Source organism: Bison bison, unplaced genomic scaffold, assembly GCF_000754665.1.
Source record: "Bison bison bison isolate TAMUID 2011002044 unplaced genomic scaffold, Bison_UMD1.0 scf7180017864186, whole genome shotgun sequence".
Classification (NCBI taxonomy): Eukaryota; Metazoa; Chordata; class Mammalia; order Artiodactyla; family Bovidae; genus Bison; species Bison bison.
Genome location: NW_011494758.1, coordinates 44182 through 69895, shown reverse-complemented (window position 1 = coordinate 69895; position 25714 = coordinate 44182). Strand labels below are relative to the sequence as shown.

The 25714-nt window shown below is 43.1% G+C and overlaps 1 protein-coding gene across 2 annotated transcripts in view; it reads left to right on the top strand.

Moving 5' to 3' along the window:
- Positions 1–25714, top strand: part of FCRL4 (Fc receptor-like 4) — a 48259-nt gene that overhangs the window by 13550 nt on the left and 8995 nt on the right. Inside the window, exons 3-11 of one of the 2 annotated variants that reach the window (XM_010843752.1) lie at positions 3801–4055; positions 5426–5680; positions 6119–6403; positions 7215–7502; positions 19727–19837; positions 20275–20337; positions 21524–21551; positions 22327–22409; positions 22612–22680. In XM_010843752.1, coding sequence (XP_010842054.1) covers positions 3801–4055; positions 5426–5680; positions 6119–6403; positions 7215–7502; positions 19727–19837; positions 20275–20337; positions 21524–21551; positions 22327–22409; positions 22612–22680 — 1437 coding nt within the window. The remainder of the gene's footprint in view (positions 1–3800; positions 4056–5425; positions 5681–6118; positions 6404–7214; positions 7503–19726; positions 19838–20274; positions 20338–21523; positions 21552–22326; positions 22410–22611; positions 22681–25714) is intronic. The other variant, XM_010843753.1, reaches the window with a different exon arrangement.

Here is a 25714-nt window from a genome sequence, read left to right as displayed (position 1 = left end):
AAAAAAAATTTTTTAAAAAGAATGATAGTAAAAATAGTAAAAATATATCTAGGACTTTCTCTGGTGTTGCTGTAGTCAGTCATTTTTGGATAGTTCCTTGGTCTGGCTTATATTTCTAAAGATCTATGAGATGGCTGGATGGCATCACTGACTTGATGGACGTGAGTCTGGGTGAACTCCGGGAGTTGGTGATGGACAGGGAGGCCTGGCGTGCTGCGATTCATGGGGTCACAAAGAGTCAGACATGACTGATCGACTGATCTGATCTGATCTGATAAGCTGCTTCCTATGTAGTTGGTACTAACTACAGGGTTTTAATCTATTGCACCTCTCACTTCCAAGGTGGTTCCCTCTGTTTTAGCTTCTTCTGTTTGCTGGTCTCTTCAGTGTCTGATTTCCTCCCTGTCACTAGTGGGGGCAGTGGTGGACACTTTTTTTAGGTTCACTTGTTCAGTCGCGCTGTGGGGAGGGAGGGACGCTGCAAACAAATAACACTGGCATGTGCTTGCAGTGTCGCAGCCACAGTGGGCCTGCCCCTGCTCACGGCACTTGTGTCCTCTCTGCCCACACTGCTCAGGCTGTAGATTGCTCTGTTGGGAACCGTCCAAGGCCGGCCCTGGGCTGCATGCACCTCCCACGTCTAAGCCGCTCAGGTTCAGGCACTCGGGTAGTCCTCAGAGGTGCACACTCAGTTGGGCCTGTGTTTTGTGCCCTTCCCAGGTCCGAACAGCTCAGGTGATGAGGTGTCTGGCAAGCGTGGTCACTGCGACTTATCACCTCCCCCTTCCCTGCCACTCGGTTTTATGAGTGTACAACCAGCGCACCTTCTCAGGTGGATGTTGTCCGTCCAGAACCCCAAGAAGTGTTAGTTAGCAAAGAAGACCGCTTGCAGTTTGGTAGATAATGTCTCTCTGGGGCTGTGATTGCCCCCTTCTGCCTCTGGCTGCCAGTCACCAGAGGGGGATGGTCTGCAGCCGGCTAGTTCTGTTCAGTCCTTTGTTCTGTGCGCGGGCCTGGTGGAGTCTTAGGTTAGGACTTTTCGTGTGGTAGCTATCCCACAGTCTGGTTTGCTAGCCCAAGTTAGTTCACTCAGATTGCCCTCAGGGCGTTCAGGCCTGGTCCTTACTCTAACAAATGCAGCCCACGCCTCCCTGCCCAGCCCCCGCTTGGCGGATGCAGGCGTCTGCGCTGCTTCTCCGCTGGGGGAGTTACTGTTGGGCTCGTAATCTGTGGGTTTTAATTATTTATTTATTTTTCCTCCCTATTACGTTGCCCTCTGTGCTTCCAAGGCTCGCCACAGACTCGGCAGTGAGAGTGTTTCCTGGTGTTTGGAAACTTCTCTCTTTTTAAGACTCCCTTCCCGGGACGGAGCTCTGTCCCTATCTCTTTTGTCTCTTTTTTTGTCTCTTATATTTTTTCCTACCTCCTTTTGAAGACAATGGGCTGTTTTTCTGGGTGCCTGATGTCCTCTGCCGGCATTCAGAAGTTGTTTTGTGGAATTTACTCAGCGTTTAAATGTTCTTTTGATGAATTTGTAGGGGAGAAAGTGGTCTCCCTGTCCTATTCCTCCACCATCTTAGGACCGCCTCACAAGAAACTGCAGAAAATTCTTAGAGAGATGGGAATATCAATAACCTCAGATATGCAGATGACACCACCCTTATGGCAGAAAGTGAAAAAGAACTGAAGAGCCTCTTGATGAAAGTGAAAGAGGAGAGCAAAAAAGTTGGCTTAAAGCTTAACATTCAGAAAACTAAGATCATAGCATCTGGTCCCATCACTCCATGGCAAATAAATGGGGGAAAATGGGCAGACTTTATTTTTGGGGGCTCCAAAATCACTGCAAATGGTGACTGCAGCCATGAAATTAAAAGACGCCTACTCCTTGGAAGGAAAGTTATGACCAACCTAGACAGTGTATTTAAAAGCAGAGACATTACTTTACCAACAAAGATTCATCTAGTCAAAGCTATGGTTTTTCCAGTAGTCGTGTATGGATGTGAGAGTTGGACTGTAAAGAAAGCTGAGTGCCGAAGAATTGATGCTTTTGAACTGTGGTGTTGGAAAAGACTCTTGAGAGTCCCCTGGACTGCAAAGAGATCCATTCAGTCCATCATAAAGGAAATCAGTCCTGAATATTCTTTGGAAGGACTGATGTTGAAGCTGAATCTCCAATACTTTGGGTACCTGATGCAAAGAGCTGACTTATTGGAAAAGACCCTGGTGCTGGGAATGATTGAAGGTGGAAGGAGAAGGGGATGACAGAGGATGAGATGGTTAGATGTCATCACCGACTCAATGGACATGAGTTTGAGTAAACTCTGGGAGTTGGTGATGGACAGGAAGGCCTGGTGTGCTGCAGTCCATGAGGTTGCAAAGAGTCGGACATGACTGAGCAACTGAACTGAATTGAACTAAAACATTAAAGCAGAATACAATGCCCATCACGGGAAATCCACCAAGAGATTGCAAAGACAGAAAAGGATTTCTCATTCTTAGATGGCCAAGGGGATTCAGCCCATTACATCCATGTTTTCAAGATTAAAGAATAATTAGTTCTCAATCAGGAGGACTTGACAGCACCTTTTGCCACATATTTAGTGTCAGTCACTCTGTTGTGTCTGACTCTTTGAGACCCCATAGACTGCAGCCCACCTAGCTCCTCTGTCCATGGAATTCTCCAGGTAATTTGCCTGGAGAACCCCATAGACAGAGGAGCCTGCCAGGCTGCAGTCCACAGGGTCACATAGAGTCAGATACGACTGAAGCAACTTAGCTCACACATATCTCTAGGTAAGACTGGAGTTACTGTTGCATACTGGAGCAAGGTACACACCAAAGATAAACTCTTACCCTTCCATGGTAATGGGGAGTCAGGAGCCAGAGGAGCTGTCCCCCTACATGGCTGCATTTCAAAAAGATGGCTCCTTCTTGAGAAAGATGGTTCTGAGTTGTGAGACAGGCAAGAGACTTTTTAGCAATTATAAAGATTCACATATATTTGAAAGAAATTCTGAAGAAAAAAACAGAGAGAGAGAGAGAGAGTTGTTTCTCTTACTTTAAACAGGGAGAATGAAACCTCTTATTTTTAATTTGTATTTACGCTTACATTCTCCAGCTTCTGTCCATCAATAATTCAAAGATCTTAAGGCTTGATTTTATGCAGGGCCCACATTTTATTTTCATGAAAAAGTATCTTTGAGGTGTGGGGATTTAGAAGCACCTAGTTCCCAGCGCTCATACCCTTTGTAGTTATTTCAGGGTAATTCCCACTTCAGACAACAGCCTGCTCATAGCAGCACTACCTACTTCTTGTTGGTAAAAATACTATTTAGATCCTTTTCTATAACTTTGGAATTGACCTCAAATTCCTACACTCCCTCCCTCTATAATCCCTCACCCCACTTTGTGGCCTTGCCAAACAAATGCTCATCTTAGAGAAATGCGTGTAACACGAAGAATCCAGGTGGGAAGGAGCCCAGGAGGAATCTACTTGAAGATGTGGCCTGTTTGAAAAGGTAAGGGGGTTGGCAAGTCTCCCATCACTGATCTCCCATGCTGAGTAGGTCCTGCTGGGGTTGCCCTCTGAAAGGCCAGTATTCTGTTGCAGACCATAGAGCAGCTGCTGACACTCTTGAGTAAGACAAACAGTCAGCAAATTTGAAACCTGGGGAAACAGCAGTCCTGCCACAGGTTCTTTCAGAGATCCTCCAAAGCCAGGTCTTCTGGTCCATTCCACACAAACCGCCCAAGTGGGAATGCAGGCACCTTCACCTCAGACTTATTTCTCTTCTCTCCAGCTACTGTACACAAATCCGTGATTTCCGTCCAGCCTCCGTGGACCACTGTCTTCCATGGAGAGAGAGTGAATCTGACTTGCAATGGATTTCACTTCTATGCACAAGAGAAATTACAAGGCTACCGTTGGTTCTCTGGGAAAGCACGTCCACGTGAAACTCCAGGAAATACCCTTGAGGTTCGTGATTCTGGACAGTACAGGTGCCAGGCCCCAGGCTCACTCCCAAGTAGCCCTGTGCACTTGATCTTTTCTTCAGGTGAGAAAGTAGGTGAATTAGTGAAAACTTGGGAAGCGGTTTCAGTACATCTTAGCTCCCTGGATTTCCCAAGGAAAGTCTTCATTCTACTCTAAGCCTTGACCTTTCAGTTTCACGTCCGACCTCCCGCATTGTCTATAGGTGTTTTTCAAACTACTATTGACATCAGAGTTTAAACATCTAACATTAATCAGCAGACATCTTGCACACTTACATAATTAAAGGAAGGAGTTAGTTTTAGGGGATTCAGAAGTGAAGCTGTCTTAGGTCCTGTCTTTAATGACATTGTAGCCTCCTTTGGGAGAAATTGCATCTACATGAATGTGCTGAGCACAAAACAGAAAGTAAAAAGTGCCATAAAACAAGAATTCAGAGGTGGGAAATCTCCAGCCTCAGGCCTTATGTCCTCACCTGTCTTAGGATTTGTCCCTTCTCCACTACTTTCCTATCTAACTGGCACACATATCTCTTCATCCAGTTTTTCCTATTCTAAAGATCTTCATTTAGAGCAGTGGTCCCCAACCTTTTTGGCACCAGGGACCATTTCAGTGGAAGATAACTCTTCCACGGAGTAGGGAGTAAGGGGATGGTTTTGGGATGATTCAAGTGCAGTAGGGTTCATGCTCCTATGAGAATCTAATGGTGCTGCTGCTCTGACAGGAAGCGGATCTCAGGTGGTGATGTGAGTGATGGGGAGCAACTGTAAATACAGGTGAAGCTTCGCTTGCTTGCCTGCTGTTCACCTCCTGCTGTGCAGCCTGGTTCCTAACAGGCCACTGTCCGTGGTCTGGGTGTTGAGGACCCCTGGTTTGATCACTCCCCAGGCATTGGTCAGTAGGAGCAGGCATTCACTGCTGTCATCTCAGAGAGAAAGTGTAGAACTTGTCTCTAATCAGAATCTGTAGAGCATGGGAGGTTCATGAGCGGACCACATTCACTGTATCTTGACCCTGGATTTGTGTCTATGACCACAAACCCTCTGCCTAGTGCACTTCAATGCACTGTAACACTTTCTAGTGTATTTCTCCAAAGACATCTTTGATAACTCCTGTTATCTAGTCAGTAGGTTGGTGCTGATCTTTGCTGTATTCAATGATATCAGATATTTTGGTCACGTCTCTCAGCTTTTCCTCTCCATGTTAGAATCCTTTTATTTTTGAATCTGTCCTTGAATGATTAAATAGATGTGTCTAGGATTTATTTAGGAATTGTATCTGAAGCAAGTCACACTGATTTGGAAGATGAATGAGCTTGGATCAGAAGACTAAATCCTGGGGAAGGAAAAGGAAGAAAAGAAAAACTCTGAAATTCAGAAGACTCAGAAGAAAGAGTGCCTGAATGACAGTGTCTTATCTCTGTGTGATTTCCAGCCTCCCTCATCCTCCAGGCGCCATATTCTGTGTTTGAAGGTGATGAGCTGGTTCTGAGATGCCAGAAAAGGGGGAGAGAGAAACTGGCTGTTGTGAAGTATACTTGGAATCGAAAAATTATTTCTGGTACTGATGAAAGCTTTGATCTTTTGATACCCAAAGCAAGTTTAAATAACAGTGGCTGTTACCAGTGCATTGGATTCTTGGAAAATGCTTATGTATTGAGAACAAGTCAGACAAATATTCAAATTCAAGGTAAACCCTTCATTTCATACACATTTCCTAATCAATGTCAGGGTGGGATAAACTGGGCACCTGAGTGGGGATCTATATGAGTAGTTTTTCTGTTTGTTTACTGATTAGTTTTGGTGTGCCTCATGGCTTGTGGGATTTTCTTAGTTCCCTGATCAGGATTGTAACAAGGCTCTCGGCAGTTGAAAGCACACTGCCCTTACAACTAGACCTCCAGGAAATTCCCTACATAAGTTGATACCTTAGCAAATGTTGGATAAATTTGTGACCTAAGTCCTCTAAGAGGTAGAGAAAGTGGAGTAATTTAACTTAAAGAGTCCTGGGAAAGATAAATGTAATAGAGGGGCCAATAAGTTTGTCCTGTTGGATGTCTGACGTTTTCTGGAACCAAGAATCCAAGCCGGCCTCATACTGAGAGCTTGGTTTCCCTCTTCTCTCTAGAACTATTTTCACGTCCAAAGCTGGAAGTCACAGATTCCCAGCCTATAGAGGGGAAGCCTGTAAACCTGAGCTGCGGGACACGGCTCCCGCTGGAGCGGCCAGACACTCGGCTTCACTTTGTATTCTTGAGAGACGATGGGGTCATGATCTCGAACTGGAGTGTGTCTCCGGACCTCCAGATCACAGCCATTTGGAGAGAGGACTCAGGATCATACTCGTGTGGTGCTGAAACACTGACCGGTGGCATCCACAAACGCAGCCTCCCACTTCAGATTGATGTGCAGAGTGAGTGTTGGAGGGCCAGGTGGTGATGTCTCCCCTGGCTGCTCCATCTGGCCCTCTGGGGGCCCAGCACAGATGGATTTTGTCAGCCTGACAGAGGCTCCAGGCTTAGATCTCATGAGAAGTGAGGTACTATAATAAAAGAAATACAGGATTTTGCTTCCATCTATATTTCTCTAAAAACTTAGCGTTTCTTTAAAATTCCAGCACCTTGAAATGACAGAGGTGATTCATGGAGGTAGATACAGATTTGGGGAAAACAAAATGAAAACATGAAGCTAAATGCTTTGCTACTGAATCAACAGATTCTAGGATGTCAGGTCTTTGGGGAAACTGTTTAGAAAACACATAACCACAGAGATGGACCTCAACTGGTAACAATAAACAGTGTGATGTGTAAAATGGAAAAGGAGGACATACATACATAGAAAGATAAATATAGCAAATATTGGCTTGTCTTAAGTACCAAAGAAGGACTGATGGAAAAGGATGTAGTCTAGGCCAATGTAATGATAGCGACTATTGCTATTATCTCTGTGGGATCAAAATAATGCAGACTAATAACTAGGATATGACATAAAACCCAAATACTTTTCCAAGGAGAGTCAATTTTTCTCTCCTGGAGCCCGTGTATCAGGATGAAAAGGTTGTTACATTTAGTGATGCTCTAGGTCTGAAATCTGCAATCTCTGGGCTACAGTGCTAGCACCTGCAGAAGAGTATATCTTCAAGTCCCATAAAAGTGCCCCTGTCCAACATCCCAGCCCCATCCTCCTCCCATCATGCCCTCACCTGTTGTCCTGTGTTCACACAGGAATCCCTGTGTCTGGAGTGCTCCTGGAAACCCAGCCCCAAGAAGACCAGGTGATTGAAGGGGAGACGCTGGTCCTTGTCTGCTCTGTGGCCAAAGGCACTGGGAACACCACATTCTCTTGGCACAGAGAGGACACGAGGGAGAGTCTGGGGCAGAAAAGCCAGCGCTCCCAGAGAGCAGAGCTGGAGATCCCTGTTATCGGGGAGAGCCATGCCGGGAGCTACTACTGCACAGCTGACAATGGCTACGGCCTCATCCAGAGCGAGGCAGTGAACGTCACTGTGAGAAGTAAGGTTTAATCCCCATTGATCTTATTTATTCTCATATTTCTCAAATTAGGGGTGGACATAGCCAACTATCTTTATGATTCTCCTTTTTAAATTTCATTTCCACTTTGCCATCTTCCAAGGTGATAGACACTTTCTTCCATTAAATATCAATAAATCAAGTTGTAAGGAGGTACTCCAGTGAGCTAATGCTGTCCAGGGACCATTTCACCCCTTGGGGATGATTTTGTGTGTTTTTATGCTGATCCATTGTTTTGTTGCTCTCCAAGAACAGCCTCATGTCATTAGTAGTGTTTTAGGGTAGGGCATAGCTCCACCATCCTAAGTGTCAACTATACTCTCCTTTCAGTAAATCATCCCACAGGACCAAAGATCTAAGGCATCATTTTACTCTGTTACTGAGGGTCTAAGAGTATCTTAGTACCAAATCGCATGCAAGTTATGAAACTTACAAGTACCAAGAGTGAATATGGAGCCCCTAAATGTCCATAGAGGAGATAAGCTTTCCTTTGCGATTGCACAGTCCTAGCTTATATCTCTCTCTCCATTCATCTATCTCCAAGGAGTCATATAAAGTCAAGCCAGGTTTCCACTCAGCCACTGTGGCACTGAAGAAATGATTCCTATGGGGCTTCAATGCAGCCTCTATTTCAGGTTCATTTGCATCCTGGGTTAACTACGGGAAAGCAAAGATTTTCCTGCTTTCCTTTATATTTAAACCCCTTAAAAGAGTTATCTCTACTCACTGTCTTCACTTCTATTTTCTTTCAGACTCATCACTATCAGGCTTTCCTCACTCTAATAGGTACTATTATACCTATTCATCAGATGCTCCTTTTAAGTTTTTGTTATTGGACCTTCATCACATTTTCCCCTGGAGTAGGAAATGGCACTGCACTCTGGTATTCTTGCCTGGAAAATCCCATGGGCAGAGGATCTTGGTGGGCTATAGCCCATGAGCCAGGCGTCATTCTAGATCTTCCACTTTGAATCTACCTGCAAGTCTGATAGCACTGCCTTCAAAATACCCCCAGAATATGACTAATTCCCACCAAGTCCACTCCTACCACCTGATCCAAGCCACCTGGATGATTGCAATAATACTGTTCTTCTGCTTCATCTGTTCTCAACACGGCATCAGGAGGAACTCTAAGCTGTAAATCAGATCATGTTTCTCCTGCATTGCAGGTGGGTTTCTCTTTTGCCCATGGCTTCCTATCTCCTTCAGAGAGAGAACCAATGTCCTCTCAACATTCCTCTGGGTCCTGGTGATCTGTTGGTCCTACTACTGTGACCTAATGGCTCACCACTCCCCTTCTCCACCTGAGCCACCAGGGCCTCCTGTCTCTTCTTCAAAGCTTTCAGTCACATTCCACCACAGGGCCTTTGCAATGCTTTTCCCTGATATCCTCATGCTCATTCCCTTGCTTCCTTCAGAACTCTACTCACCTTCTCAATGAGATCTTCCCAGCCATACTATGCAATGTAGCAGCTCTTCACCAAGCCCTCCCTCTCCTGGTCCTTCTTGATTCTTCCTTGCAGCATGTGTCACCAACTACCATACCATGTAGTCTTTGCTGTCTCCTTTCACATCTCCCATGAGGGCTTCCCTGGTAGCTAGATGGTAAAGAACCCACCTGCAATGCAGGAGACTGGGTTTGGTCTCTGAGTTGGGAAGATCCCTTGAAGATGGGAATGGCAACCCATACCAGTATTCTTGTCTGGAGAATCCCCAAGGACAGAGAGCCTGGTGAGATATAGTTCATGGGGCCACAAAGAGTCAGACATGACTGAGTGACTGACACTTTCAACAATTCCACATCTCCCATAGTAGCTTCATGAAGGTAGATCTCTATTTTGACCATTTGTTATCACAAGTGCCTATTCTACTGATAGCTCATAATAAGCATTCAGTAAATATTTGCTGAGTGAATATATTTTGCATATATCACTTTTGCTTATCATAGTAATAATCCTAGAAATGAAAGAGATCATTATCTTCATTCTACAGAAAAAGAGAGTGAAACTCAAAAAAGTTGGCTGATTTGCATTAGGTCACAAAGCTTCTACCTAGCAGCCTGGATTTGAACCTCAATACAATCTTTTAGCTCAGAGAGAGAAACCATTGTCAAAGTTTTTTGAAGAAGTACCACTATCCACCATGCTAAATAAGCAGAGAACTGTGCTATTTATATAAAATCAGTCAGCCCTGACTGAGCCATAAACCTAAACAGTTCGGTTAGTGGCTCTGGCAAGGGGTTGCTATGCTAATGGCACAGCTGCTCTACAATTTTCCCTTCAACTCCCTCAGGGCATGTCCCGTGATCAAGCAGGGCCTTCCCAGGTCAGGGGAACTGCCATGTCTTCCCCCAAATAGATGCCACAGGAGGGTCTGCATCTCATCCTCAAAATTTCTTGAACAGTAATATTGGGTGTAATTCCCAGCAGAGAAGGGCAGAGACTAAGCCTGAAATACCATTAAAATGACATTTCAAGAATCAGGTGGGCGAAGGGAAAAAGAGATTAGCAAAGTTGAAAGCTGCCCAAAGACACCCTCTGAAGAGTCTTGAACGCCCTAGAATCCAGAGTGACACTGAGGGTAGGAACATTGCTTCTCCAGGAAGGCTTTTCTTTGCTAATTGATTTTCTTTTAACTTTGATTGTAGTATAGTTGATTTACAATGTTGTGTTAGTTTCAGGTGTATGGCAAAATGAATCTGCTATACATATACATATACATATATCAATTCTTTTTAAGATTCTTTCCCCATATAGGTCATTATGGAGTATTGAGCTATATATATGGAGTATTGAGCTATATTTTGTGTTATATAGGATTTCCTGGTGGCCCAAATGGTAAAGAACCCACCTGCAATACAGAAGACCCAGGTTTGATCTCTGTACTAGGAAGATCCCCTGGAGAAGGGAATGGCAACCCACTCTAGTATTCTTGCCTGGAAAATTCCATGGACACATGAGCCTGGAGGGCTACAGTCCATGGGGTTGTGAGAGTCAAACACAACTGAGCAACCAACAATTACCCTGTGCTATACAGTAGGTCCTTATTAGTGATCTGTTTTGTATGTAGTAGTGTATGTATGGGAAGGCATGGCAACCCACTCCAGTATTCTTGCCTGATGAATCTCCATGGACAGAGGAACCTGGTGGGCTCCAGTCCACAGGGTCACAAAGAGTCAGACACGACTGAAGCAACTTAGCATGCATGCACAGTGTGCATACATCAATCCCAATCTCCTAATTTATCCCTTAGTAACCATAAGTTTGTTTTGTATGCTTGTGTTTAGTCGCTCAGTCATGTTCGACTCTGCAATTCCATGGACCATAGCCCACCAGGCTCCTCTGTCCATGGGATTCTCCAGGCAAGAATACTGGAGTGGATAGCCATTCTCTTCTCAAGGGGATCTCCCAGACCCAGGGATCAAACCCGGAACTCCTGCACTGAAGGCAGATGCGTTACCATCTGAGCCACCAGGGGAGCCCAAGTTTGTTTTCCGCCTCTCTAACTATTTCTGTTTTGCAGATAAGTTCATTCGTACCCTTTTTTCCTCAGACTCCACATATAAATGGTATCATGTGATATTTGTCTTTCTCTGTTTGATTTACTGCACTCAATATGAGTCCACGAAGACTCTTATACTGAAAATTTTACTTACAATCCCTGAAAAAGAATAATTGTGAATCTGTTGGTAATTCACACCTATAGGTAAAATTTCTCATCTTTCCTTTTGAATTTTAAGGTCAGTAGAATGAATCAGCATCCTCTGATACAGGCAGTGAACTGGTTCCTTCACACATGTAATTTCATTTTACTCTCACAACTGTTCTGCAAGGAAACAGATGATCTCAGAGTGTAAGCAGATTTCGAGGATTCAGTTGATATGCAACAGAACCAGAATGTCTTCTTTTTAATTTGTGGACTTCCTGCAAAATCTCTGTGATTAGAAATGTCATATAGCATAACAAATAGCATAGCAGGATAGAAACTCTGAGGTAGCCTGGAGCACTAGTGCCAAGGTAGGCTGTCTTAGCTTGCATTTCTGTAACAAGATATGGTAGACAGGGTGACTTTAAGAGCAGGAGTTTATTTCTTACAGTTTCAGAGGCTGGAAGTCTGAGATCAGGACTGAAATCAGGATGCTGGCATGATTAGTTTCTGGAGAGATGCCTCTTCCTGGTCTGCAGACTTCTGCCCTCTAGCTGTGTCCTCATGAGACAGAGTTGGGGAGAGAGTGAGAGAGATCTCTGGAATCTCTTCTTTTAAGGGCCCCAATCCCATCAATAAACTGTGGAAAATTCTGAAAGAAATGGGAATACCAGACCACCTGACCTGCCTCTTGAGAAACCTATATGCAGGTCAGGAAGCAACAGTTAGAACTGGACATGGAACAACAGATTGGTTCCAAATAGGAAAAGGAGTACATCAAGGCCGTATATTGTCACCCTGCTTATTTAACTTATATGCAGAATACATCATGAGAAATGCTGGGCTGGAAGAACATGCTGGAATCAAGATTGCCAGGAGAAATATCAATAGCCACAGATATGCAGACAACACCACCCTTATGGCAGAAAGTGAAGAGGAACTAAAAAGCCTCTTGATGAAAGTGAAAGTGGAGAGTGAAAAAGTTGGCTTACAGAAAACTAAAACATTCAGAAAACTAAGATCATAGCATCTAGTCCCATCACTTCATGGGAAATAGATGGGGAAACAGTGGAAACAGTGTCAGACTTATTTTGGGGGGCTCCAAAATCATTGCAGATGGTGATTGCAGCCATGAAATTAAAAGACGCTTACTCCTTGGAAGGAAAGTTAAGACCAACTTAGATGGCATATTCAAAAGCAGAGACATTACTTTGTCAACAAAGGTCCATCTAGTCAAGGCTATGGCTTTTCCAGTGGTGATGTATGGATGTGAGAGTTGGACTGTGAAGAAAGCTGAGTGTTGAAGAATTGATGCTTTTGAACTGTGGTGTTGGAGAAGAGTCTTGAGAGTCCCTTGGACTGCAAGGAGATCCAACCAGTCCATCCTAAAGGAGATCAGTCCTGGGTGTTCATTGGAAGGACTGATGCAAAAGCTGAAACTCCAATACTTTGGCCACCTCATGTGAAGAGTTGACTCATTGGAAAAGGCTCTGATGCTGGGAGGGATTGGGGGAAGGAGGAGGAGGGAACGACAGAGGATGAGATGGCTGGATGGCATCACCGACTCGGTGGACATGAGTTTGAGTGAACTCCGGGAGTTGGTGATTGATAGGGAGGCCTGGCATGCTGTGATTCATGGGGTTGCAAACAGTCGGACACGACTAAGCGACTGAACTGAACTGAACTGAATCCTAGCATGAAGGACCATTCTCACGGCCTCATCTAAACCTGAGTACTTCTCAAAGGCACCATCTCCAAAGCCATCACACTAGGGTTAGAATCACTTCAGTTTATGAATTTTGGTGGAACACAATTCAGTCCATAGAATGAGCTGAAGTTGGCTAAGGTAGTGCTGTGTGCATGCTCAGTTGTGTCCGACTCTTTGTGACCCCAAGGACTGTAGCTCACTAGGTTCTGCTGTCCAGGGAATAGTCCAGGCAAGAATACTGGAGTGGGCTGCCATTTCTTACTCCAGGGAGTCTTCCCGACCCAGGGATTGAACCCGAGCCTCTAGCATCTCCTGCGTTGGCAGATAGATTCTTTACCATTGTGCCACCTGATGCTGTGTGAGTGAGCCTAATGTGTGAGAGTGTCCCTGAAACTGGTCAAAGGGCCGTGAAATTTCTGAGGGTCTAGGGCATTAGAAAAGACCCTGATGCTGGGAAAGATTGAAGGCAGAAGGAGAAGGGGATGACAGATGATGAGATGATTGGATGGCATCACCAACTCGATGGATGTGATTTTGAGCAAGCTCCGGGAGTTGGTGATGGACAGGGAAGCCTAGCGTGCTGCAGTCCATGGGGTTGCAAAGAGTCAGACATGACTGAGCAACTGTACTGAACTGAGGGCATAATGTAAGGGCAATGAATAAGAGACAATACTTACATAGACATAGCACTTATCATATGTTAAAAAAAAAAGTGAAGTCACTCAGTCGTGTCCGACTCTTTGTGACCCCATGAACTGTAGCCTCCCAGAATCCTCCGTCCATGAGATTTTCCAGGCAAGAGTACTGGAGTGGGTTGCCATTTCCTTCTCCAGGGGATCTTCCCGACCCAGGGATCGAACCTGGGTCTCCCACATTGTAGGCAGACACTTTACCATCTGAGCCACCAGGGAAGTCCTATCATATGTTAAGAACCATTCAAAGCACTTTATTAACTCATTTTTATTCACCAACAATAGTACTGCTATAGTTACCGTTATCTCCATTTTACAGATAAGAAAACTGACAAACAGGGAAGATTAAATAAAGGTTGCTGGCCACACAGGTAGTAAAAAGAGGAATGTCTCTAACCTAACAGCCTGATTTTAGAGGTTATGCCTTCCTTTTTGTTGCTATTCCACTTATAGTGAGATATAATTGAAATACAACATCATGTAAGTTTACAGTATACAATAAAGTGATTTGCTGCATGTATATATTTCAAATTTATTACCACAAAAAAGTTAGTTAACACATCCATCACCTTACACAGTTGGAATTTTGTGAGTGTATGTGTGATAAGAACATTTATAATCTACTATCTTCAGTTCACTTCAGTTGCTCAGTCATGTCTGACTCTTTGCGACCCCAGGGACTGCAGTACACCCGGCCTCCCTGTCCATAACCAACTCCCAGAGTTTACTCAAATTCATGTCCATTGAGTCAGTGATGCCACCCAACCATCTCATCCTCTGTCATCCCCTTCTCTTCCCGCCTTCAATCTTTCCCAGCATCCGGGTCATTTCAAATGAGTCAGCTCTTCGCATCAGGTGGCCAAAGTATTGGAGTTTCAGCTTCAACATCAGTCCTTCCAATAAATATTCAGGACTGATTTCCTTTAGTACGGACTGGTTGGATCTCCTTGCAGTCCAAGGGACTCTCAAGACTCATCTCCAACTCCACAGGTCAAAAGTATCAATTCTTCAGCACTCAGCTTTCTTTATAGTCCAACTCTCACATTCATACATGACTACTGGAAAAACCATAGCCTTGACCAGATGGACCTTTGTTGGCAAAGTAATGTCTCTGCTTTTTAATATGCTGTCTAGGTTGGTCTATCTTAGCAATTTTCAAATATATTTACAATATATTCTTAGCTATAATCACCATTGTATATATCACATCCTCCAAACTTACTCATTTTATAACTGGAAGTTTGTATCCTTTGACCACCTTCACCCATTTCTCCCACCCTCCAGCCCCTACCCTTGGCAACCACCAATTCATTCTCTGTTTTTGTGAGTGTTTCTTTTTTTTTGAAAGAGTCTATATGTAAGTGAGATCATAAAATATTTGTCTTTCCCTCTGTCTGACTTGTTGCACTTAGCATAATACCCTCAGGCTCCATACATGTTGTTGCAAATGGCTATAAAAAAGAATTTTCTTTTTTATAGCTGTATAATAGTCTATCATATTCACATTCCATCATAATTGAATAGTGTGTGTTTGTTGTCGTTTAGTTGCTAAGTCATGTCTGACTCTTTTGTGACCCCATGGAGTGTAGCATACCACGCTCCTCTGTCCATGGGATTTCCCAGGCAAGAATACTGGAGTGGGTTGCCATTTCCTTCTGTAGGGGATCTTCCTGACCTAGAATCGAACGTGTGTCTCCAGCGTTGGCTTGTGCTTTGTCACTCAGTCGTGTCTGACTCTTTGTGACAAGTTGGACTGTAGCCCTGCATTGGCAGGGGGATTCTTTACCACTGAGCCACCAGGGAAACCCTACCGGGGTCCAGCCCCGGTTGGATCCAGGGATTCCCTCAGGAGGACGGCGTTGGCGAAAGGATAGCAAAGCAGAGAGAACAGAGGCTTGATCTAACTGGTTTATGCAGAAAGCCAATAAAATTCGTGACACCAAACTTGCTTTGACCATGGAGGCCACAGGCGCCCTCTCAAATAGCTGAAGGTGCCCCGCCTTAGGCACCTTCTCGAGTGGGTCTTAGAAGCCCAGGCAGTTAAGTGGTCTCAGAGGGCCCCCACGCTCCAAATTAGTCATCCTGAAGGAAGAACAGAAAAGAAAAGGAGAGAAAAGGAAACAAGAACGACACGGGGAGACCAAGCCTGATGAGCAAGGCCCATAGCTTTATTTTCAAAAGGAGCTTTTATACCCTAAGTTGTACATAGAAGATAATAGGGGGTGCAAAGTCATGCAAGGTCAGCAGTCCTTGACCCTTATCGAAACCAGGCTTTCTTTCTGCACACTTATCATATACAAAGGCTTTAGGTGATTTACATCATCTTCTGGTCAGGAGACCTGTTAACATTCTTCTTCTGATAAAGATTAGTCAACCAGAAAAACTTATTTTCTCCAGAGGTGATTTTTCTTAAGATTTGGCGCCACTCCCTGAAAGCACTAGGTAGAGTTGCATTCCTATAGGGCAAAGGTGCAGTGGGGGATAATCAAGGGAAGAATTTATTAGCTCAAGGGTCTAAGGTTATTATTAACATTAAAGCTTTTACTTATTTTTCTATATACCAACTATGTTAATCAATACACTCCCAGGGACACAATGGATAAGGGATACGGAAACTTGGCAGCAAGCATTAGCTCAACAAAGAAATCCTCTACTAGTTCTATTCTAACAATTTTAACTCTCTGAGAAGCTCTGAATTGTTAAAATATCTTAAGCTTCCTGTGCCTCTTATGGTTGGGAGGTTGTGAACAATCACATGCATAGCTGTAAGAGTTCAGAAACCTGTCAGGCAAGTTAGAAAGCTTTCTGAGGGATTTGAATTGGAGCACACCTATTATACCCTGGAGACTTATTAACTAGAGCTCTAAGTTGGTTTTCTTACAGAGAAAGGTGGTCAGGGATAGCCCTCCATAAATGTCAGAGGAGTAGGTGAAAGTCATAAAATAGTTAAACAGACAGATTCTTGTTTTGGGGTAGACGCTCAGGCAGGTCCAGGGGGGCCCCTTGAGTCCTGATTCACCTTTGCCTTCAGGGCCTCTCCACATGACCTTTGTCATGGGTGGGAACTCCCGTGCTGGCTCCCAGCATCTCCCCCTTTTTTATTTCTTAAGACAGCCAGATGCAATTCAGTCGCGAGCACTTTCTGTATCTATTCATACATCAATGATATTTAGGTTGCACATATCTTGGTTATTGTAAATAATATGGCGGTAAACATGGGGATGCAGATATCTCTTTGAGATAGTAATTCTGTTTTCTTTGGATATATACCCAGAAGTGGGACTGCTAGATCATATAATAGTTCTTTTTTTCTTTTTTTAATTTTCTAGGAGTCTACATACTGCTTTTCACTGTGACTGCACCAATTTACATTCTCACCAACACTGTACAAGGGTTTTCTTCTCTCCTTGTCCTTACCAACACACTTCCTGTCTCCATTTTTTTTTTTTGTTTTAGGGAATAAAGTTTATTTTGATGAAAAGTGTAAAGCAAAATTAAAATTGTGTACATTAGTAACATAACTCAACATGCTTAATTTGATATAAGTGTGACACATTTTCTTGCTTTCCTATGTTTTGCTAAATCACCATAACCTTGTTGTTGTTCAGTCATTAAGTCATGTTTGACTTTGCAACCCCATGGACTGTAGCAAGCCAGGCTTCAATATCTCCCAGAGTTTGCTCAAATTCAAGTCCAGTGGGTCAGTGATGCTGTCTAATCATCTCATCCTCTACTGACCCCTTCTCCTTTTGCCTTCCGTCTTTCCCAGCATCAGGGTCTTTTCCAGTGAGTCAGCTGTTTACATCAAGTGTAAAGCTCCAAAGTATTGGAGCTTCAGCTTCAGCATCAGTCCTGTCAATGAATATTCAGGGTTGGTTTCCTTTAGGATTGGCTCTGGTTTGGTCTCCTTGCAGTCCAAGGACACCATAACCTAGACTGCTTTATTAAAATAAGGCATGTAAACTTATTCTTAACTCTTTTGCTTATGCTCTGATTTCAAACAATTTTATTAAAAAAAAGGCCATTGTAACAGGTGTGAGGTGCTACCTCACTGTGGTTTTGATTTGCATTTCCCTGATGATTAGTGATGTTGAACACGTTTTCCTGTGCCTGTTGGCATTTGCATGTCTTCTTTGTAAAAATGACTATTCAGATCTTTTGTCCATTTTAAAACTATTATTTGAAGGTTTTTTTGGCTATAGAGTTGTATGACTTCCTCATATTATTACCAAGGACTTTTCCCCTATAATTTCTCCTAGAGGTTTTATGGTTTCTGTTCTTAAAGTCTTTAATACATTTCCAGTTAATTTTTGTGAGTGGTTTAAGGTGGAGGTCCAGTTTCATTCTTTTGCATGTGAATTAGCAAGTTTCCCCAGCACCATTTATTTAGAGATTATCTTTTCCACTGAGTATTTTTGACTCCTTTGACAGATATTAGTTGATGATATATTCACAGGTTTATGTCTGGACTCTTGATTCTATTCCACTGGTTCATGTTTCTCATGTTTTTTATGCCAATGCCAATTTCTTTTGTTTGTTCAAGCTTTGTTTTTTGTTTGAAATCAGGAAGTGTAGAGCCTCCGGCTTTGTTCTTTTGTTGCAGGATTGCTTTAGCTATTTGGTGTCTTTTGTTATTCCATACAATTTTTTTTTAATTTCTATAAAAAATGATGTTGGAATTTTGATAGGGATTGCATTAACTCTGTTTGGCTTCAATAGCTTTGAACAATATGGACATTTTAGCAATATTAATTCTTTCAATTCACCAACATGGGATTTCTTTCCATGTATTTGTGTCTTCATTTGTTTAACCATATCTTATAGTTTTCAATATACAGATCTTTAATCTCTTTGATTAAATTTGCAATCAATAATAACTCTTTTATTGTTTTTGATGCTATTGAAAACAAGATTGTTTTCTTTATTTCTTCTTCAGATAATCCCTTGTTGTTGTATAGAGCACATCTGATTTTTGTATTTATATTGTATTCTGCAACTCTATGAATTAGTTCATTAGTTCTAACAGATTTTCTGGGAAGTCTTTAAGATTTTCTTTATTTAAGGTCACATCTTCCAACAGAGACAATTTTTTTTCTTCCTTTCCAATTTTGAGGCCTTTATTATTATTATTTTCTTGCCTGATTGGTCTGGCTAGAAATTCTAGAACTATGTTGAATAGGAGTGGAGAGAGGGCACCCTGGCCTTGGAGAATGTATCTGATGAAAAAAAATCAAAATTCTCCAACAATTTAGTCTATTCCTTCTATCAGTTTTTTCCCCCCACCTCTTCAAAGCACATAAGACTCAGGCTTCTAGGAGGAAGGAAACTGATGTCATTTCATTGTGGTGTCCCAGTTTATTATTTTAATGGAGAGCAATATCAGAGTTATTGTTGGTTCAACTAGTGCCCTAATCAGTAGAGATATTTGCTTTCTTTCTCAGGCATGTTGCTGTTCCAAGTTAGATTCTGCCAAGTCATCATCATAACATCTTTCCAGATGTCTAGGGGAAATTTCCAAGTGGCCAAATTACAAGAGTACAGAATAGATAGACAACTGGTTAGATAGATAGACAGATGTAGTGTGTGTGTGCTCAGTCACTCAGTCATGTCCAACTCTTTTCAACCCCATGTACTATATAGCCTGCCAGTCTCCTCTGTCCAGAGAATTTTCCAGGCAAGAATACTAGAATGGGTTGCCTTCTACCGAAGAGATCTTCCTGACCCAGGGATCGGTTCCACAACTCTTGTGTCTCCTGCATTAGCAGGCAGATTCTTGACCAGTGAGCCACCTGGGAAACCATATATATCCCTCCGAATATTAATGTCTGAAGTGAGGTGAGTGGGTCAGTGGAGGGAGCTGGCTTCCTTTTCTCCCCTTTGCCACAATCCCCTCAGATTCCTGCCTTCTGCCCCCACGTGGTGAGTCACTTCCTGTCATATGCAGGCTCAGGACTGTGCTGCCCACAGTGGAAACCTGCTTCCTGTGCCACACAGTCCTAGTCCAGTCCTCAATGGCCCCCATGGGTCCTTGTCTGTTAGAGCCCTCCCTTTCCCAGGGTGCAGGACCCCAGCCAGGCCGAGGAAAGTTTCTAGGGCTTCAAGGCACCTCCAGGCTCTAGATCCCTCTCCCTGAGGCTCTCACACACACTTTTTCTGTCCAGGCATTCCCGGGATTAAAAGAGGCCTTGTTGCGGGAGGAACCACTGGGGGATCACTCAGCATTCTCCTGGCTGTGGCCCTGCTGTTTTACTGCTGGTACCAGAGGAAACCGGGTTTGTGTTCTCTCTTACCTTTTGCTAACCTCCACAACCTGCCCCTGCCTCAGAAACCCCATTCATTGCAGCCTTGGAAACTGCCACATTACCATTCTCCACCTCACCACCCCAGTGCTAATAGATGGGCTCACCTGCTTTCTTCAAAAGGCAGTTTTCTTAACAGATGTCTAGTCTAATTTATGAAGCCTCAGGTGAAAGATGGGGAGGGAGAAGCCTCAGGTGAAAGATGGGGAGGGAATACACATTTTAATGTAAAGTTTCAAGAACTTCAAACAGTTTCCTTGGATAGTTTCTTTGGTCCAAACAGACTGGTCCACTAGATACTTCAGACCATCCTACATCCCCCATAAGTGGACAATCAAATAAAAGTTGAAAGGCCCTACGAAGAAATGACTGAGAATGGGAGCTGACTAATCTCTATCCTTCTTCCTCAGAGATGTCCTTGAGTCAAAGCCTGGGACCAGCATCTTGTATTCCAATGGCTCCACTCTCTACAGGTCAGGCTACTGGCTCCCCCTCCACCCAGAGGAGAGAGTTTCTCCCAAGTACTGTCTGTTGTGCTTCCAAAGCCTTCTTGCTTTAACCCAGGTCAGGCTAGTTTCAGCTGGTGTAGAGGCATACACAAAAGCTTTTTCAGCTCTAGTGCAGTTACCCACATGCTTTAACTTTGTGTTTTGAGTGCATGCTCAGTCACGTCCCACTCTTTGTGACCCCATGGACTGTAGCCCCCCCAGGCTCCTCTGTCCATGGAATTTTCCAGGCAAGAATACTGGAGTGGGTAGCCCTTCCCTTCTCCAGGGGATCTTCCCTACCCAGGGATCAAATCCAGGTCTCCTGCATTGCAGGCAGATGCTCTACTGTCTGAGCCACCAGGGAAGCACAACTCTGTTTTTAACTTAATTCAACTCAACTCACCAGACCCTTCTGAGCACCTCCTGTGTATCCTGCACTCGGCTGGATGTACAGAGCTTTGGACCTCTGACCAAAGTGTCCTTAACAAGCCTGAGGTGAAGTCTGAGGTTCTGGGCATAACCACAGTTTCTTCTGGAAATCCACCTGTAGCCCCACACTACTCTGCAAGAAAAACAATTTGGTTGTATTTAGTATTTCCTAAGGTATATAAACACAGCCTTGAACCCTAATCAAGTCTCAGATGTTTGCATATTCAACACAGCAATGTGTAGCCCTGACCCCAGCAAGTTATGTGCTTGGTTCAGTTCTTTTTCACGAGAATCCGAGACTGCAATCACATTTGAATTGACTCTGTTAGCACATGGGCTTCCCTGGTAGCTCAGCTGATAAAGAGTCCATCTGCAATGCAGGTGACCCCAGTTTGATTCCTGGGTCTGCAAGTTCCCCTGGAGACCTAGGCTGCCCACTTAAGTATTCTTGTGCTTCCCTGGTGGTTCAGATGGGAAAGAATTCTCCTGCAATGTGGGAGACCTGTGTTTGATCCCTGGATTGGGAAGAACCCCTGGAGCAGGGCATGGCAACCCACCCCAGTATTCTTACCTGGAGAATAGCCCTGGACAGAGGAGCCTGGTGGGCTATGGGGTCGAAAGAGTCGGACACAACTGAGCACCGCACAGCACAGCACAGCACACAGCTCAGGTGGTACATGTGTGAAATATTTGAGGATGAGCTCCCTCTGCTGACACAAATCTGCCTTTGTTTTATTTGCAGGAGATGTCTTTCAGGGAGACACAATCAGGTGAGGTCTCAGCCTTCTGGTTTCCCAACAATAAAATATGCAGAACTGTGGGGATACAAGATTAGGCCAAGTGATTTCTCTATGTTCCTGTGGCTTGATGCTCCCACTTTCACATTCTTTAAAATGACCATAATCACAGCTTCTTAGAATCCTTCTAATAGTGTATACAATGGATTTTCCCACATAAATAGATCAGTTTCTTATTTCAAATTTACCCATTCCATTAAATGGATGATACTAAAGGTTATAGATTTTCTAGGTTGGCACAAAATATTTCTGGTGCAAATAGTCCTATAGTTAGACCACATGTTACTATAACTGTATAAAATGATTGTTAGTCCTAGATTTTACAGTGGGGTCTCAGCTTCTACTAATCCTCTTTTTGTCCCAAATGTGCTTATTTACTCATCAAATTTTGTGTTTTTAAGTTTGGTTTGGTAAATATGGTCTTGTTCTTCTATCTGTGTCAGTGTCTCGGTCTTAGGACATAGTCAGGGTCTTGGATCATGGATTATGTCTAATTGCTTCTTGAATTATCCAGGCAGAATGCTGTGAAGACACTTCCTCCTGATGATGAGGCTGGGTTTTGTTTGTTTGTTTGTTTGTTTTTTACCAATTGAGAGTGACCATTCTATTTACGAGATGATCATTTCTATGACGTCAAAGACTCTTCTGGCCTCGTTCTGCTGACTTCTCCCTACTCTTTTTTTTCTCTATCCGACTTTCATGTATAGTGTAATGTTCCAAGGATGATCAGTGTTTCTATGCCTTACAGGAGACCCCTGACCTTAGGCCCACCAGGACCCCTCAACCCCATGTGCCCTGCCCCTGTGGAGCTGCAGCAGTTGTACATCAATGGTGAGGACTCCCTGGTAGGAAGCTGTTCTGGGCCTGAGCCAGAGAAAGATACTTGTTTTGAGGCCTGGCAAAAGGCCCTGGTCTCCCTAAGTATCCCAGACATTCATGGTAAACAATTGTTTATGAAGAAGCATCTGTAGCATGCCCCACTGACTGGCACTGCTTACAAAGTGTTGTTTTTTTTTTTTTTTTTTCTTCTCAGTGCATCCCAGAGAAAGAGACTTGGTATATTCTGAGATCCAGATTACGCAGCCTGGGGCAGAAGGGGAAGGTATGTTACTGGGGAGAGATTCTGGCTTCAAATTGCATTCATTCATTTGACACATGTTTGCTGAGTCTCCTTTGAGTAAAGGGAGTGAATGAGTGATCAAAACAGATTAAAAATCCCTACAGTAGTGCTTAGATTCCAAAGAAAGAGGAAAGATACAGAAAGCTATGTAGCATCTTTCCTGATGTCAGAACAAAAATTAAACATTCTTCTAATAGACATTGTAATCATGAGGGTATATGTTCAAAGTTTACCTGAAAGTAATGAATGAATTATTGCAAAGCACCTACCATGTGATAAGAATATTATCATTATAATATATAAATATTAATATGTGTAATATATACACATTTAGTTAATCTATATAACAACCCTGTGTAACCCACATACTCAGCAAGCAAGACTCATGACTTGCTTACAAAAATTTTCTGTCCCCCACTGTGTCTTTAAACTTTCTTCTGTGAGAGGTTTTCCTGGGCACTTGGGTTGAAAATTCTGGCAACCAAAGGCTTTTCAACACATTCTCCATTCTCTTAGGTGATAGACAGTAGGTGGACGCTTTATGTCACAGTCTTGTAGTCTCTTACTTAGTAAGTAAGTAAGTAAGTCTTTTACTTTAGTAAGTAAATAGAACTCCAAGTTTGAAGATGGTTAATCAGAACTTTCTCCTCACCTAGCGCAGGCAGGTTTCAGAATGAAGCTGGCAATGGTGTGGGTGATGGGGAGGACCAGGCAGAGTTGGCTTCTTCCCTATTTCTTGGGTTGACTTCCCCTAACTAGCTTGGGGAAAGGAGTGGGAAAGAAGTTACTCCAACTGGTACTGTGGAAGCTGGCTTCTGCCTTCCTGAGATGACAGATACTTAAGTGGGCACTCCCTCCTATAATGTATATATATGGTCTCTCATATATATGATGGAGCCCTCCTTCCTAAAGTTCCTTAGGCACAGGTGAGGCATTTCTAATTCCATGAGTTGTTTCTTGCTCCTTCACTGGCCTCACCTCCAATCAGTCACATCCAACTTCCTGCTGCTGGAGTCCCTTGGTACCTGGAGGCTTTATTGAACAGGACTTAAGGTGACCACACTTCTGCTTGTTCTGTCTCCCATGTGGACCACATCTGTACCTGGGAACACCTAAGAATTTCAGGTCCTAGCTGGCCCAGCAGATTTCTTTTGATCCCACCACTTGTTGTGAGTTAGAACTCTCAATGCTCCTGACAAGGGGTGTTGAAATATTTTTTAATTGTAATCTGCAGTAATAAATACAAGCTGTGTAAAAAAAAAAGAAATATAAGTTGTACTGTTAAGAAATGTGAATGTGCACACATATATGCACACACACATACCTAAACCAAAAGTTTTAGGAGATAATACTTGGTGTGATGCACTCAATTTTCTATTCTACTCAAATTGATTGTTTTAACCAACTTTATGGAGGAATCAACAATATAAAATATAATTCACCACTTTTAAATGCACATTCAAATTATTTTAACAAATGTATCCATTCACAGAACCACCACCACAATCACACTGTGATGTGTGAACATTTCCAGAAGCCCAGAAAATCCTTTCATACTCCTTTGCAGTTAATCTCCCTCCAGCATCACCCTTGACAATTACTGATCTGCCTTCTGTCCTATAGTTTGCTATTCTATAATTTCACATAAACAGATTCTTACATAATGCAGTCCTTTTGTTTGGCTTCTTTCACTTAACACAATGTTTTGAAACTCATCCACATTCTAGCATAAGTAGTTCACTAATTTTTTGACACGTAAAAAGCTATGCCTATTTAATATATACAGCTCATGAGTTTGGGGATGAATCAACACCACAGAAATTGTCACTACCATTAAGGCCATAGATATATGCACCATTTTCCAAAGTTTTCTTTCACACCCTTTATGATGATGATAATGATGATGTGTCGTAAGGACACTTAACATAAAATTTACCTTCTTACTAATTTTAAGTATACAATAAAATATAGTTAGTGATTGCAATATGTAGCTCAGTTGCTAAGTCATGTCCAAATCTTTGCTACCCCATGAACTACAACATGCCAGGCTTCCCTGTCCTTCTCTATCTCCTGGAGTTTCCTCAAACTTATGTGCACTGATGTCATCCAACCATCTCATCCTCTGTTGCCCTCTTCTCCTCCTACCTTCAATCTTCCCCAGCTTCAGGGTCTTTTCCAGTGAGTCACTTCTTCACATTAGATGGCCAAATGATCGGAGCTTCAGCATCAGTCCTTCCAATGAATATTCAAAATTGAATTCCTTTAGAATTGACTGGTTTGATCTCCTTGCAGTCCAAGGGACTCTCAAGAGTCTTCTTCAGCATCACAGCTTGAAAGCATCAATTCTTTGGCATTCAGCCTTCTTTATGGGCCAACTCTCACATACATGACTACTGGAAAAACTATAGCTTTGACTAGATGTACCTTTGTTGGCAAAGTTTTTTTTTAAACTTTACATAATTGTATTAGTTTTGCCAAATATCAAAATGAATCCACCACAGGTATACATGTGTTCCCCATCCTGAACCCTCCTCCCTCCTCCCTCCCCATACCATCCCTCTGGGTCATCCCAGTGCACTAGCCCCAAGCATCTGGCACTTCTTATTTGTAGACATTTTGATGATGGCCATTCTGACCAGTGTAAAGTAGTACCTCATTGCACTGTTGACTTGCATTTCTCTAATAGTTAGCAATGCTGAGCATCTTTTCATGTGCCTATTGGCCACCTGAATATCTTCTTTGAAGAAATATATATTTAAGTCTTCTGTTCACTTTTTGATTAGGTTGTTTGCTCTTTTGTTTGCTTTATATTGAGCTATGCAAGTTGTTTGTATATTTTGGAGTAGCAAAGACATGAAAGCAACCTAAATGTCCATCAAAAGAGGAATGGATAAAGAAGATGTGGTGTATGCTAAGTCACTTCAGTTGTGTCCGACTCTGTGTGACCCCATAGATGGCAGCCCACCAGGCTCTGCTGTCCCTGGGATTCTCCAGGCAAGAACACTGGAGTGGGTTG